The sequence below is a fragment of the Aspergillus udagawae genome, assembly GCF_001078395.1.
Source record: "Aspergillus udagawae IFM 46973 DNA, scaffold_2, whole genome shotgun sequence".
In the NCBI taxonomy this organism is placed as follows: domain Eukaryota; kingdom Fungi; phylum Ascomycota; class Eurotiomycetes; order Eurotiales; family Aspergillaceae; genus Aspergillus; species Aspergillus udagawae.
Genome location: NW_025091265.1, coordinates 4,186,750 through 4,200,985, shown reverse-complemented (window position 1 = coordinate 4,200,985; position 14,236 = coordinate 4,186,750). Strand labels below are relative to the sequence as shown.

At 51.4% G+C, this 14,236-nt stretch overlaps 5 protein-coding genes across 5 annotated transcripts; 3 read left to right on the top strand and 2 right to left on the bottom strand.

Moving 5' to 3' along the window:
* Positions 1-253: 253 nt before the first annotated feature.
* Aud_003792 (uncharacterized protein) lies at positions 254-928 on the top strand (the record flags this gene model as incomplete). Its single annotated transcript, XM_043288739.1, has 1 exon — positions 254-928. One exon carries the CDS (start codon positions 254-256, stop codon positions 926-928), a length of 675 nt encoding a protein of 224 aa, XP_043144674.1.
* Positions 929-1,794: 866 nt separating this feature from the next.
* Aud_003791 (uncharacterized protein) lies at positions 1,795-2,394 on the bottom strand (the record flags this gene model as incomplete). The annotated part of the gene is made up of 1 exon (XM_043288738.1): positions 1,795-2,394. The coding sequence occupies one exon, from the start codon at positions 2,392-2,394 to the stop codon at positions 1,795-1,797; it is 600 nt and encodes a 199-aa protein (XP_043144673.1).
* Positions 2,395-4,528: 2,134 nt separating this feature from the next.
* Positions 4,529-5,838, bottom strand: Aud_003790 (uncharacterized protein; the record flags this gene model as incomplete). The annotated part of the gene is made up of 3 exons (XM_043288737.1): positions 4,529-4,627; positions 4,722-5,582; positions 5,644-5,838. The coding sequence occupies 3 exons, from the start codon at positions 5,836-5,838 to the stop codon at positions 4,529-4,531; spliced, it is 1,155 nt and encodes a 384-aa protein (XP_043144672.1).
* A 1,099-nt stretch (positions 5,839-6,937) lies between these two features.
* Positions 6,938-8,324, top strand: Aud_003789 (uncharacterized protein; the record flags this gene model as incomplete). The annotated part of the gene is made up of 3 exons (XM_043288736.1): positions 6,938-7,358; positions 7,433-8,065; positions 8,137-8,324. The coding sequence occupies 3 exons, from the start codon at positions 6,938-6,940 to the stop codon at positions 8,322-8,324; spliced, it is 1,242 nt and encodes a 413-aa protein (XP_043144671.1).
* A 1,308-nt stretch (positions 8,325-9,632) lies between these two features.
* Positions 9,633-14,134, top strand: Aud_003788 (class V chitinase Chi100; the record flags this gene model as incomplete). Its single annotated transcript, XM_043288735.1, has 4 exons — positions 9,633-12,597; positions 12,676-12,808; positions 12,880-13,190; positions 13,272-14,134. 4 exons carry the CDS (start codon positions 9,633-9,635, stop codon positions 14,132-14,134), a joined length of 4,272 nt encoding a protein of 1,423 aa, XP_043144670.1.
* Between the last annotated feature and the right edge of the window lie 102 nt (positions 14,135-14,236).

Genomic DNA, 14,236 nt, shown 5'->3' with positions numbered 1-14,236 from the left:
CAAGGTCAGCCTGCACATCAGATTTATACGGGACTCTACAACAGTAGCATTACTATCAAAATGCAGTGGCCAATAGTTAATCATATTTCTGAGGGGTAAGCCGCCAGTAATTCTCTATTATATGCCTCGGACTACTTCTTTGACAGGGTATTTAAGAGATACAGCATCCACAGAGGCACACACAAAACATTTAAAGCAGAATCCATAGTCAATTTATCCCTAAATTGCCATGTTCTTCCTCCTATTTCTCACCATGCTTCTGAACCCATTCCGACCTTGTGAGGGCTCGCCAACCTACCAAGAGGAATATCGGGGCAGCTATGTACCTGAGGTTATTGAAAAAGAATATGGTCTCCAGGTAGTAGCACCGGATACTCCATATGTGGCAGCTGCCGGCCGAAACGCTTTATACTTCCTTGACACCCGGTTCGATCCTGAGACTGCAAAGCACATCAAGCAACAAATTGAGAAGGCTTCTGTGCCAAACCCAGATGAGTATATCTCTATAGATGAGGTTTTGGCTACAGCGGAAATCAAAAACTCTACTGGCGAAACAACATTCGTGTTTGACCCCGCCTACGCCAGGGTGCTATTTGCAAGGGGAATAAACAGGCACAATCCTAAGCTTAAACTACCTGTGCATGAGCCCGCTGGCGATTGGCTAGTGACCTACGACCTGGATAAAACCCTTACAAAGCGGGCTGATAGGTGCCATGATATTGGCTGTCACTACGCCACCGACTGCAAGCAGCACCATTGTCAGCAATGCCTCCATTACAGGGTTGACAATCATTGTGATGGACCAGTACTTAATGCCGTTAGTATATGCCAAGCTAAACCGTGCTCAAAGGCTGTCGACACGCCAAAAGAAGTTGGAGAGGCGGACGCCAGCTACTATCAACGGATGGACAAGTTGCACTGGGCGTAAAAGAGCTGTGGTGGGTGCGGAATTGCACACCAATTCCAAGGGAAGAAGTTGCTTTATCCGCTCAGAAGCATCAGAATTTCATCAACCTCTTAGGTCTTGTTAACTGAGACCAGATCTATCAAGCTTTTATCTATTGTTACATTGTTGTGGCTTCATTTTTACAATTCTTTGTGAAGTGCGATTCTTCAACCTAGGGTTGGCTGAGATCATCGTCCTAGTGTAATACATTGACCCACATGTTGATCAATCAGAAGGCTTGTCATCACCTTCCTACCAACCCCACTGAGGAACCTGTTGTGATTTATCCCTTATAAATATTGCTGTACTTTCATTCACTTTAGCAATCAGATATCTAACTATTCTCTACTACTTACTATGGTAGTACAAGTAGCTTTCAGTTCGATTCCTGGTCTTGAAAGAAGCCAAGTGACTCTATTCCCTAGTACATGTGTTCTGGCGCACCCCCAATAGATTTTCTCTGCCTAAAGATGGTCCTGGCAGCTGGTTTTATACTGGTACAATTCTACATAGCATAGCTACTCCTAAGCTATCGCGGATCGAGGATGTTCTAGGATACGCTGGCTGGGTTTTTGTCGAGACTTTAATTTCGAGTTTTCCACACGTGTCCTTTTGAAGATGCCATGCCTTCCAAATCTTTGTCACGAAGTGTCACCTGTCGCTGCGGCTTATACGGAAACGCATTAGAGGGTAGCGTCAAATGGGCCCATTCGCGCTCCATTGTAGAGAGACATGGCTGAGAATGGCTTACACAAGTCGAAAGCGCAAACGTGACTGGTAAAAATCCAGTTGGAGTATTGACGTAGCCACTATGTACAGCGATCGAGGGCAGAAGTTTGTGAAATATTTCATGGCGATCTCTTGCTGAGATTCGTGCTCCAGTATACTTGAATAGAACCTTGAGTTCTTCCCGGATATTGCTCGGAGAACAACTTTGTCACGTCTGACCAACGGAGATGCTGATCCCTCTTCAACTTCACCAAGAGCTCCTCTTCCTCTGGTAACCATGGCATCCTTTTCCTAGAATTCACTTGGTGCGTCCTATGATTATTCCGAGCTTTGCGGATGGCCTCACGAGTCTGAGCCCGACGGCGGGCTAACCGTACGTTTCCACTCTCTAGCGCGGATTCTTTCGACGAAGTGTTGGTGGCACGTTCAGTGCGTTCAGTGCATGACGGTGGAACAGAGTTCAACCCAGGCGGAGAGCGAGATAGCGGACGATCAACGACGTCTGGGAGGAATGTAAGGAAGTATGCGTGCCGCGGGCCATGAGGTTGGATACGGATGATGCCGCGACCAAAAATCTCCTGTGCCTCACCAGGACCAGTGACAAAGCCAACTCCAGATGTGGCCTGAGATGCACTTATGCCACCCTCGGCATGACTGGGCGAAACTGATCTGTTCCGAGCGGTGACTTTCGAGCGTAGATGCCATATTCGACGAGTCATAAAAGCACGGAGTAGGAGGCATTTCCCCGCCGGCGTCTTTTCCGTGGGCGTTCTTCTCCTTTGGTATCAGATTCCCCTGCTAGGAGAAGACGTTTCTTCGTGGGATCGCTTGTTTGCGGATCTTCACTGTCGTAATCCGGACTGGCTTGGAGACAACGGTGTGATGGCTGCACAAGAGAGTCCCTGGCAGTTCCTACCATCGAGCTGGCCGATCGACGGACAGCGCCCATGTCCACACTTGCTGTCCATTAGTCCCTAGGTCCTTCTAAAGAACCCTTTGTATGGGCTCAGCATATTCTTTGTTATTATCATCAGTTTGACTATTAATTATCACGAAGCTACTTAAATCTTCTAGATATTTGCTTAACCCCTCTTTATGAGAACAGATTAGGGCCCAGCAATTTTATATAAATGTGTAATTATCCTGCTCTTACTGCTTCATGACTAGTTATTATTAAAAAATCATACATATTAGTAAATTTAAAGGGCTTGAAGTAACCCTAGTACATTAATTAATACTGTGTAATCCATATTAGGTGCTAAGCTTCCCTGGCAAGCTTCCCTAGTACCTTACATAACTAGTATCAGACTCTTTCATAACAGCTGGAAAGCCCCAGCTCCTACCTAAATTCCACGGAGTTTAGTCCGTGATGCCGGATCAATGCGCATATTTGGTATCTACAGATACACACCAGGGCCATAGGGGAAGCAGGACAGGGCCACCCCAGGCCTAAGCTATCTCCTACATATTGTTATTTAACAGCTTTACTAGTTATGGAAAGAGACTACTATATGAGAATTTTCTTCCAGGTCTAATTATTTCCTACTAGCCTCAGCACAGGCGCACTAGCATATGAGTCCAATATGGAGATGTAACATTCTCCTGCTGTAATCCTCAAATGAGATTGCTCCGGCGAGTATCCCCATCTAACGCAGTGCTTTTACTATGATCAATCAGTTGTACGCATTACGGGATGCAGTCCCTGAGATCTTCCTAGAGGTCTTATTAAATCTATGTAGGTGGGGATGTGAGGCCGCGATAGATGCGGGAAGGTGGCCATATGAAACTATCCTACGCTGGCAGAATTGGAAAGGATAGAAATCCTAGTATATGCACACTATTAACAAAATCAGCAAAGTCAACCGGAGTACTCCGTGGATCTCGCCATAGTGCTCTTTTTGTCTGGTATGGGTTGTCCATGACCCGTCAAGGACCCATGAGCCCATCTATTACGGAATGGCAAATATAACCCACGCATTAGCCGCATTACAAATTACAAGTTACAAAATATAAATATATTCGGACTTAATATTGGCCACTGGTATTTGACCTTTTTTGGTGGGTTTGGGTCGGCGCCGAAACATGACTCGCATCCATGGCGAGGTCAACTCCCTTCAACTACTACTCCTACTACTCCTGTGAATCCCACTTTTACTAATCCTTCCACTACTACTTCACACTTATATACTGCTGCCACTTGAGTGCCCACTATGAAGAACCTGTCTGCTACCCAAGGAGCAGAATGCACACCTCTAAGTTGTCATCCATTTCGGGGAGAGAAACTCTCCAAGCAAGACAGTCTATCAAATTTTTGCCGCTAATATCAGTATAAACTCCCCACCTTCATTTCGTCAGAAATCTTTCAGACGCTAATATCGCTAATAGTCACATGGGATCCAAAGTTACGCCAAACACCAGACTAAAGAAAGAGTCCGGGTCCGTTTACATCTCACGAAGGAGTAACCGACTTCTTCACAAATGACTGGAGGAAAGAGGGTTAGAATGAAGAAACAGAAGAAAAGAAAATAACGCAACAGTCTCTGTGCCCCGCGCACATAGACTAACGGGTAGCTCAAAGCCGGCTCCTGAGAATCATGGGATATGAGCTCAAAAACGTCTATAAATTCCCACCAATAACCCCCGGGGGATCCGATGCGCTGCTAAGACAATTGAAGTCCCCTTACTTGGCAAAGTGACAGCGTAGGATAAAGCTATCCTATGTTCTGGCAGCGGCTCTTCTTGGGCTCTGCCAGGTCAACACAGCAGCCGTGTTCGCACACTTCATGGTAAGCCCCTATCAGTGCCCTCATCCCCTTTAACATTATCTTTAATTATAAGGATCTGACCAGCGCCTCAGTTGCTGAACGCTGAAACTACACCACTGCGGACTGGGAGACGGACATCCAAGCAGCCCAGGTCGCTCACATCGATGCCTTCGCCCTCAACACGCCTCTGACCCCAAGAATCAGTCAGATTATACCCTGTATCGAACTCAAAAGTATATAAAGGAAAGCTCAAGCCATGTCCATTAAATACCAACGCACACATAGTAATTAGGCCAAAGACCAGCACAAGTGTTGCCCACGGCGGGATTCCAGGCGTAGAAGTCACTCAGCGCGATTCCCGCTGCGGCGGCAATGTCATAACAGCCATCTCCACTAACAACAAGATAGAACTTCTTGCAGTTGCTTACCATGCCTGTCTGAGTTGGTGTTGGAGTGGCAACCCCGTTGCCAGAGGTCGTTGTAGTAGTCTTAGTAGTAGTGGTACCTGAGCCGCCGATGATGCCCACACAGACGTAGTAATTAGGCCAAAGACCAGCACAGCTGCTCCCCACGGCGGGATTCCAGGTGTAGAAGTCACTCAGCGCGATCCCCGCTGCGGCGGCAATGTCATAACAGCCATCTCCACTGACAACCAGGTAGAACTTGTTGCAATTGGTCACCATGCCTGTCTGGATTGGTGTAGGGGTGGTAACCCCGTTTCCTGCAGTGGTTGTGGTGCTTGCAGTCGTAGTAGACGTAGTAGTTGTAGTAGTCATAGCAGTGGTCGTGCCACCTGATATCACACCAACGCAGACATAATAGTCGGGCCAGAGGCCCCCGCAAGAGCTGCCAACTGCAGGGTTCCAGGCGTAAAAGTTGTCGAGAGATATTCCCTGAGCAGCTGCAATGTTGTAGCAGGAGTCACCACTGACAACCAGATAGAACTTGTTGCAGCTGCTCACCATGCCGGTCTGCGTAGGAGTCGGTGTCGTGACGCCGTTCCCGGCTGAGCTGGTTGTGGAACGTGTCGTAGTCGTGGGTGCCGTCCATGTTGGACTCTGGGAGATATAATTGACCTGCACGCAGTAGTAGAGGCCCGAGATCAGGTTGCAGCCGTCACCAAGCTGACTGACGCTAGGGTTCTACCCCGAGTCAGTACATGTAGGTAAGAGGATACAGCTGGGCAGCTGGTCACTTGCTCACCCATTCCTCGAATTCGGCCGCAGTCATGCCGTAAAAGCGGTGGATTATGTCGCATGTCAGGCCGTATGAGGCCTGCACCCATTCACTACAAGCCGACGCTGCCCCTGGCGCAGGTGTTCCTGGAGGAGTCACCAAATAGGCGTCGACCAGGCAAAGAGCCAGCGCGGAGGCAAGAAATTGAAGGGGTTTCATCATTCTGGTCAGGGGTATGTGATAGCAGACAAGTATTGAAGCATGAAGAGAGTGGGAGGGGAAGCGAGGTAGTCAAGAAAATAGTAACAGCCGCTGCTTTCATGTCTGCAACCTCGCACTATTGGCATCAGCCCCGGCTTTCTCCGTTAGCACATCGCTAGGTGTGATTCAGTTTAATCCCTCAGATATAGGCTATAGCTAGGATGATTCTAAGCCGGACTGTGGCGGCCCTTGGAATGATTTCCAACTGGTATAGTCCATAATACCATCACCTTTACAGCATTGTAAGCTGATTGGGTAGAGACCAAATTTCAATATATTAAATTTAATCATATGAATAACATCAGCACCATGAATCATGTCAACCGCCTAGCCAGGCCCTTTTCGGAAATAATACTTTAATATTATACACTAGGTGGTTGACAAGATCCACTATCAGGCAGTCCGCGCATTAGCCGCACCGGCTCATCTCCGCAAAGCACGCCACGTAACATTGCCAAAATCTCCCTCCTCTACTCCGTACGTCCTTCAACATCCTTAAAGTGCCAAGCTGATTCGCCAAGCCTGGCTCATTTTACGAAGAGTCTGATCCTGACCTAAGCACTAGGGTGACCAAGCTTAGTCCAGTGTGATCTTTGTCAATCAAAGTCCGCTAACCATGCCCCCTCTGCAATTTACACATACGAGTGGTCCCGGCCAGTCGTCCCTACCCGTACTGTACGTCCTGTATCTGCTGTATGTATACTTTAGTATCGATTGTATCTACTGTTTACAAGGATAGAGCAGGGAGTGGGACTGTTCTGGTTAAGGGTTACATTCACTCATGGCTAGGACGTGAACTTCGGCAAAATGAACATTGACAGATGCTTTACCCGTGAGACGATTCATGGGTAGACACTTAGCTATGGAAAGGATCTCGGCTGCCAACTGCTCACTGCCAGCCAAGTCTCTGCTTGTGGTCTGTGGTTTTGTTAAGACTCGCGGACTCGCCTCTTGACACTATCCGCGCTCCCAGGTTGATACTTATCCAAGGTCCTTCAACGCCCTTTTCGACTTTCCCCTTCTATCTTGGTGATAACCTCCTGTAGTCCCTCAGCTCAACATGCGGTGGTCTCTTGCAGGGCTGCTGCCGTCGCTCTGCCTTGTCGTCCTCACCAATGCCTCCCCACTGGATCATGATACCGCCTACGATGTCAAGGAAGCCAACTCCCTCCACACTCTCATTCGCAGAGTTCGAACCGGCCCAGGTGGTGGCACAGTCACCCCCCCAAAGAAAACGACAGATCTCTTTCTGCTAGATAGCGGCCCGGGAGGTTGCACTAGCAAAGAGACAACCCTCGATAACTGGCTGACAGAGGTCTTTCTCCTCCACGACGCGATCAAGACGGCGTACGCAAACATCCAAGGAGATAGGTCTTGGATGCTGATGTGGTACACCTGGTTCGGAGTCCAGCTTAATTTTGAGACCGGAGGTGTGGACGTGAGTGACGCGGCCAACAAGAAGCTATGGGACACGATTGGAGGTACCTATTTTCACTCATTTTCTCTCTACACTACGTACAGTGTGCTCTTGGATACCCAAGGTTAATTGATATAGACCACATCTCACGCGTTACCAAATTCCTTTCCGGAGCTGGCCTGGCCAAGCCCCAGGTAGCAGGGGAAAAACCTCGCCTGTTCTGTGGGCCCGAGGCAGGCGAACATCAACCCTGGGCTGGATCGGTCGTCAAGGATCATAAAGGCCAAGATGTAGTCACCAAGAGAGATCCCGAGACTCAGCAGCCGATCGAGTACTTGAACCTTGCAACGGCGTTTCTGGAGACATCCAGGAACCCAAAGGCCAATGCCTTCTGGTTCAGCGCGTTTAACGGCTACGACCTTGACTACAAGGGCGAAACAAGCCTATGTCCCGAGAATCCTTCAGATGGGAAGCCCCGGTACGCCAAAACTGCCCGACCAGCAACGTCGTGGCCAACAATATTCGCGGACGACGCAGACTTTACCTTTGGCAGAGCCAACAGGCACATCTTATTTTGCCCCCTGTCCTTTTCTCCTACTGCTGGATCGCATTCCTACCCGTCACTGACAAAGGCCGTCGAGGAGGACAATTACCCCACAGCCGGATTGAAGGACGTAAACGCGGCTCTGGACAAAATGATGACTGTTAGTTCTACGATGTACCACGAGCTCTACCATCTGACCGATGATGACAACACACCGGATCAGGATTGTACGTATTTGACCCTTCTCCGCGGTTTCTCTCTTCAATCCACTTTCGACTAACCGCTTGTTGAACTGTAGACAGCCTGAATAACATCATACGCAACGCCGCGAATCCATCAAACAGAGAAGCCAACTCCCACAACCCAGAGACTTACACCCTTTTCGCCACGGCGGCGTATCTGCTCCTCAATGCACCCGCGGACGAAGAACCCTGCTTGTACATCGGTGGTTTCCCGAAAAAGGCTTCTGATCCTTTTGCCCGATAATAGAGGAAGGAATTAAGGGCCCGGCGTGGGGTTCGAAGTGTCGGATAGGTCGGGCGTATGACTTCAACCGGTCGCTTGGGCAATGTAACTATGTCAGAAATTAGGAGCATTATATTATTTCAAGTCAGCTGAACGTTCTCAGGCAATAATGATTATAGTGCCGGTCTGACTGGTTTGCAACACACTGTAATACAATGTCCCTAGTTCTACTCTGTACTGACCGCTAGTATACTTCTCATGGGTTGTATGCACTTGCAACTTCCCTAAATGCTAGTCCTTGCTAGTGGCTTCAGGCACGGGATTTACAATTATGCCCTATCACGCTCTTCTTACATCCTTGTTCAAAAAGGCCTATGTGTTGTTGGTGGATATCCTCAGGATTCACGTTAGAATTTGTCGGGCCGTACTCCGCATAAAGGCAGTATTGTGCCGGCTCATTTTCTAGTTTGAGTCTACTAGCCCGTGTGATATAGTTAAAGGAATGCTTGCGAAGAGCTAGCTTCTTGGCAGTCATTCTCCACTCATGGCATGAGCCTGTTGATCACTTGAGTACTTCATTCACCCGGAAAGTAAAGGAAGGTGGGGGGCGTAGGGGGGAAATAGGGCTCTCACCAATGCACCCATTTTCCTGAAGAGCGGGGCTCTTGGTCTCTTCCTGCCGAATTGTATAGTGCAATGTAACCGAGGAAAAGGGCGTGGGGTGTGGTGCAAGCGAGCGGAAGGAGCCCAAATTAAACATGACTCGAACCATGCAGCTAGGACGCTTAGTAGAGAGCTAAGGCAGGCCCAAGGAGGTACTCCATAAAGGCGCATGCATGCTGGCAGGCTGCTAGAATAAGCCGTAATAATCCCACTGCCCGAGATGATTATGCACCAGTCAAATCATGCAGTCCACTAATTGCACACCTCGATACTACCCTGCTCGCACAGGACAGCAAACGACCACTCTTCCTGTGGGTAGCGTTGATGCACACATGTCAGTGATACAGGGGTGTTTTTCGTGCCTGGGCCCAACTGCAGCTCACGATATCAAAACATACCGCTAATTTACTGCGGTACAAGCGAATGTATCTACTATGTACTCCTAAGTTCCTCAGAAGGAGCCGGTATCGCCAGCATCCTGATCGGTTAATAGGGGTCAGAGGAGCATGTCCAAGACCGCTGGTTCTGCCTAGGCGTAGCATTGTTCACGCTCCTTCATAAGTGATCAACTTCCAGGCTGGTCCCAGAGGTCTCCTTCTCTTCCCCCTCTAACATTCTTTGCGGTCTGCTTTGCCTCTCTAAGCGGACATTCTTTGCCGTATCAAGATGAGACTACCTTCGCTGGCGACTGCCATTTCCCTGGCAGTCGTCTGGGCTCCCTCAGCCGCCCTGGCATTAAGCAGCAATGCCAATAATGCGGCCAACGCTTTCCTGGCGTCCCTTTCTGTCAGCACCGTCTCTAAGACTGTTGCGGGCAGTCCAACAGACCTGGCAAGTGCGCGAGAGGCAATCCTTGCCGGGAACTACACCTCGCGGCTGCATCACCAGGGCAGAGATAGCTGCCCCGGAGGGTGTAGTAGTGCTGGTATCGATACCAGCGCCTGGTTCGTATACGGCAGCCTCGACCGTCTCGACAGGGCGTGCAAAAGGCCCATGCTCCTCGACTTTGCGCTGGTCAACCCCATCAACGACAGGAAGTCGCATATCGCCATTTCTGCGTGTACCGCGGACTATGCAGAACTCTCGGATAATGCGCCTGTTTCTAATTCTAATGCTGCCTGCGCTTTGAAGGGGGTGGCGCAGACCAAGACGACATCGTCTTTGCAATTGGCATCTTCGGGTGCTTCGTCTTCGACGCACGTGGCTGATGTCACCGCTGCTCTGGAGCAACTGAGGGCATTTGCAACACTGTCTGATGCCGGCTGCAACGAGACCATAAAGTACGCCTACTCCCGTGACGTGGCTGTGGGTGTGTATGCTGGTTCAGGCCTTGCTGGCCAGGGGGTGCTCAGCACGGTTCTCCAGAAGCTCAGCGCTCAAGTCAAAGACGACGGCAGCGTTGCCGAAAGCCTGTCAGTCGAAATGTGCAGCAATTCCACGGCCCGGTACTCACTGAGTGTCCTGGTCAATACCAAGGGCGACCTGGGTGCTGTCCAGCGTGGACTGCAGGTATCCAAGAACGGCAGCTGCGTGTCTACGGAGACCACGACGACTGCCTCTGACTGGCAGACAGTGACCTATCTTGTTCCTGCTGCGACCAACATCACCCGCACCAGCAACTCGACCAAGCTCGCTTCAACTCGTGCCACCGAGTGCCGGACCATTCAGGTAGACTCCGGAGACACGTGTACCTCACTCGCGGCCGAATGCGGCATCACGCCGGCACAGTTCACAGAATACAATCCCGACTCCAGTTTATGCTCGAGCTTGACCCCAGGCAAGCATGTCTGCTGTAGTGCCGGTACCCTTCCGGATTTCACACCCAAGCCTGGCGCGGACGGGTACTGCTACTCGTATCTTGTGAAGACGGGCGACTCGTGCGCGTCACTTGCGGCAGCCTACGACCTCACCAATGAGAAGATCGAATCGTTCAACAAAGAGACCTGGGGCTGGAATGGCTGTCAAAAGCTGTTTGCTGACTACAACATCTGTCTCAGCACCGGCTACCCGCCCATGCCGGCTACCATTGCGAATGCTGTCTGTGGACCGCAGGTCAATGACACGGCAAAAGCACCCCCCGGGACGGACCTGAGCACCTTGAACCAGTGCCCATTGAATGCATGCTGCAATATCTGGGGCCAGTGCGGAACGACGGGAGACTTCTGCACGCCTTCCAACTCGTCCACTGGGGCTCCAGGAACGGCTGCCCCTGGCGAGAACGGCTGCATCTCCAACTGCGGGATGGATATCATCACCTCCAGCACACCCCCGGAAACGTACAGCATTGCTTATTTCGAAGCCTTCAACTGGAAACGCACCTGCCTGCGCATGTCCGTCAATAGCATTGACACTTCAGCCTATACGCACATCCACTACTCCTTCATTACGCTGAACGAAGACTTTTCCATCAACATCGATGAAGTCGCTGACCAGCTGCCACTCTTCAAAGGTATGGCTGGCATCAAGAAAATTGTTTCAGTTGGCGGGTGGGCGTTTTCTACGGAGCCCGCCACATACCAGATCTTTCGCAATGCTGTGGCCACCCAGGCAAATCGCAAGACACTGATCACGAACATCATCAAGTTCCTAGACGACTACAACCTCGATGGCGTCGACTGGGACTGGGAATATCCTGCCGAGCCTGATATCCCTGGCATTCCAGCGGGCACCGAGGCTGACACTACCGGTTTCTTCCTGCTGCTGAACGAGCTCAAGCAGGAGATACCATCTGGCAAGACAGTCTCCGTCACCGCACCCGCCTCGTTCTGGTACCTCCAGTACTTTCCCATCGAAGCTCTGAGTCTCGTCGTCGACTACGTGGTGTACATGACCTACGATCTCCACGGGCAGTGGGACTACATAAACAAGTACGCAACTCCAGGGTGTCCGTCTTACGACCAGGGATTGGGCAACTGTCTGCGGTCCCACGTCAACCTCACCGAGACCATCAATTCGCTGTCCATGATCACAAAGGCGGGTGTGCCGTCCAACATGATCGTCGTCGGTGTCAGCAGCTACGGCCGTTCATTCAAGATGAGCACCCCGGGCTGCTGGACCGAGCAATGCACCTACACGGGGCCCGACTCAGGGGCGTACCCGGGCCGCTGCACCAACACCTCTGGCTACATCTCCGACTACGAGATTGGTGAGATTATCCGCCAGAATCCCACAGTCCAGAAGCTCTGGGATGCGAACTCGTACTCCAACATTGTCGTCTTCAACGACACGGAGTGGGTTGCGTACATGGACGAGGACAACAAGGCAACGCGCAAAGCCCTCTACCCCGGGCTCTCTTTCCTGGGAACTGCAGACTGGGCAGTGGACTTGCAGTCCGAGAATGGCGGTGGAAGTGGAAGTGGCTCGAACAACGATTCATCCGGCGGGACCATCTATATCAATCCTGATATCTGGAACTCGGCAGCGCCTGTGGTGACTGCTCCTCCCGGTGCGTCGCTCATTTGGCCCCCCATGCCTCTATCAACTCCCACAACCATCACTTTCCCTCCGTGGACGACGACCATCTCGTACTCCAGTCTTACAACGCGCACAAGCACTCTTTCCGACGGCACAACCTCGACGTATCCGGCGTATGTCTATGAGTCGTGGCTGACTGTGATCACGATTCCTCCATGTGAGTACTCTCTCTATACCTACCGCTTCTTCTCCACCGTAAGGGGTACGCAGTTCACTAATGGACGCGCTTTTCCAGTGACAACTACGGCCATCAATGTCTGGGGTGTTTCCCTTCCTAGCAGGTCCAGCTCCAGCTCGACAGGTGGCCCCGTTCCTATCATTTTGACAAGCTCGGTGCAGCCACCCCCATTTACCATTACCGTTACCCCGTAAGTCTAGGCCTTCCGTACCCTCTGGGAGGTGCAAGTTCCTATTAACCAACTCAACTCGCTCTCTTCAGCGTGCTGAGCGGCACCACCTCTATCATCGGGGCCACCGAGACCACAACAATCTCCTTGGACCCCGTCATCTGGGGCTCCTCGACCTACTCGCCTCCGGTTGAGACGAGGACTCTGGGTGGAAGCACCACCGTCATAGGCGGGCAGACCTTGCCCCCGACACCCATCACTGTCACACCCAACCCGCACCCCACGACCACGCCGAAACCCGGATCCACGGACCCTGCGCTCAATTCCAAGAAACCCTCCTGGACACCTGGCAAGCCACCGACCCCTACGGCCGAACCAGGCTGTCCTGGGTGCGGCACTCGTTGTGAGTCGCTGTGTTTCGTTTGTCTTTGTTTCTCTTTACATGTGAATGACCTTAGCAACTAACCCGACTTTCACCATCTAGGTCTCCTGTTCTGCAACCCTGACTGCCCCTTCTGTCCCCCGGGTACGTTTGGCCCTCCTGGCGGTGGCGGTGACAACAATAACAACGATGACGACGACGACGATGACGACGAGGATCCTGATAACAAGGGCGCTCAATACACGATTGTATTTGACTCTATGGCCGACGACCCCTTCCCGACAGCCTTTGTCGGCGCGGCGGACCTCTCTTCCCTCGATGCGGAGGTCATGTCTCGCGCCAGCTCCGCATGGGGCCTCAGCAGCACCACCACGACGACAACGACTACGAAGCCGACGACAACGACGCAAAAGCCCACTCCCACACCGACTGCGGACTGCATGTTCTGGGACAGCATCTTCTACTACACGTTCGAGATCTACAATATCGACGGCTGGGTCTCAGACGGCGGCGACTCGCTGCACGACGAGGAGGGCGGGTGTGGCGCTATGACGGGCTGGGAGTGGCACGAGGAGACCTCGGACCACTATGCGTATGTGTACTTCAACTTGCCTTTCTTCATGAAGGCTGGCTGCGTGGAGAGGGCGATCGTTTCGGCCGGCGGACCGAAGATTTCGTGCCAAGGGGGAGGGATTGGCCCGACGAAGCGAGACGTCAACATTGAGGTTGACTTTGACAACGAGGCCGAGGAGGAGGATGACGAGGACGACTGGACCAGGCTAGACGCGCGAGGCACCGGGAAGACGCTGGACACGCCGGCCTTCCCGTCGTGGACAGATGAGCAGCTGCAAGAGTTCCAGAGTTTCTATGAGGCTATCAACATGCAATCTGAGACGGCGGATAAGACCTATGTGCCCATGACCTGGGGGGCGACAAGCACAAATCCTATGACAACTTCTGCTTAGGTAGTGATTAGGGGTCCTTGGTAAATGATTCTAGATATGTCCTCGTGTACCATAGCTTGTAGCCTTGTTCTCGATGAATAGTGTATGCAATCCAGGCGCACT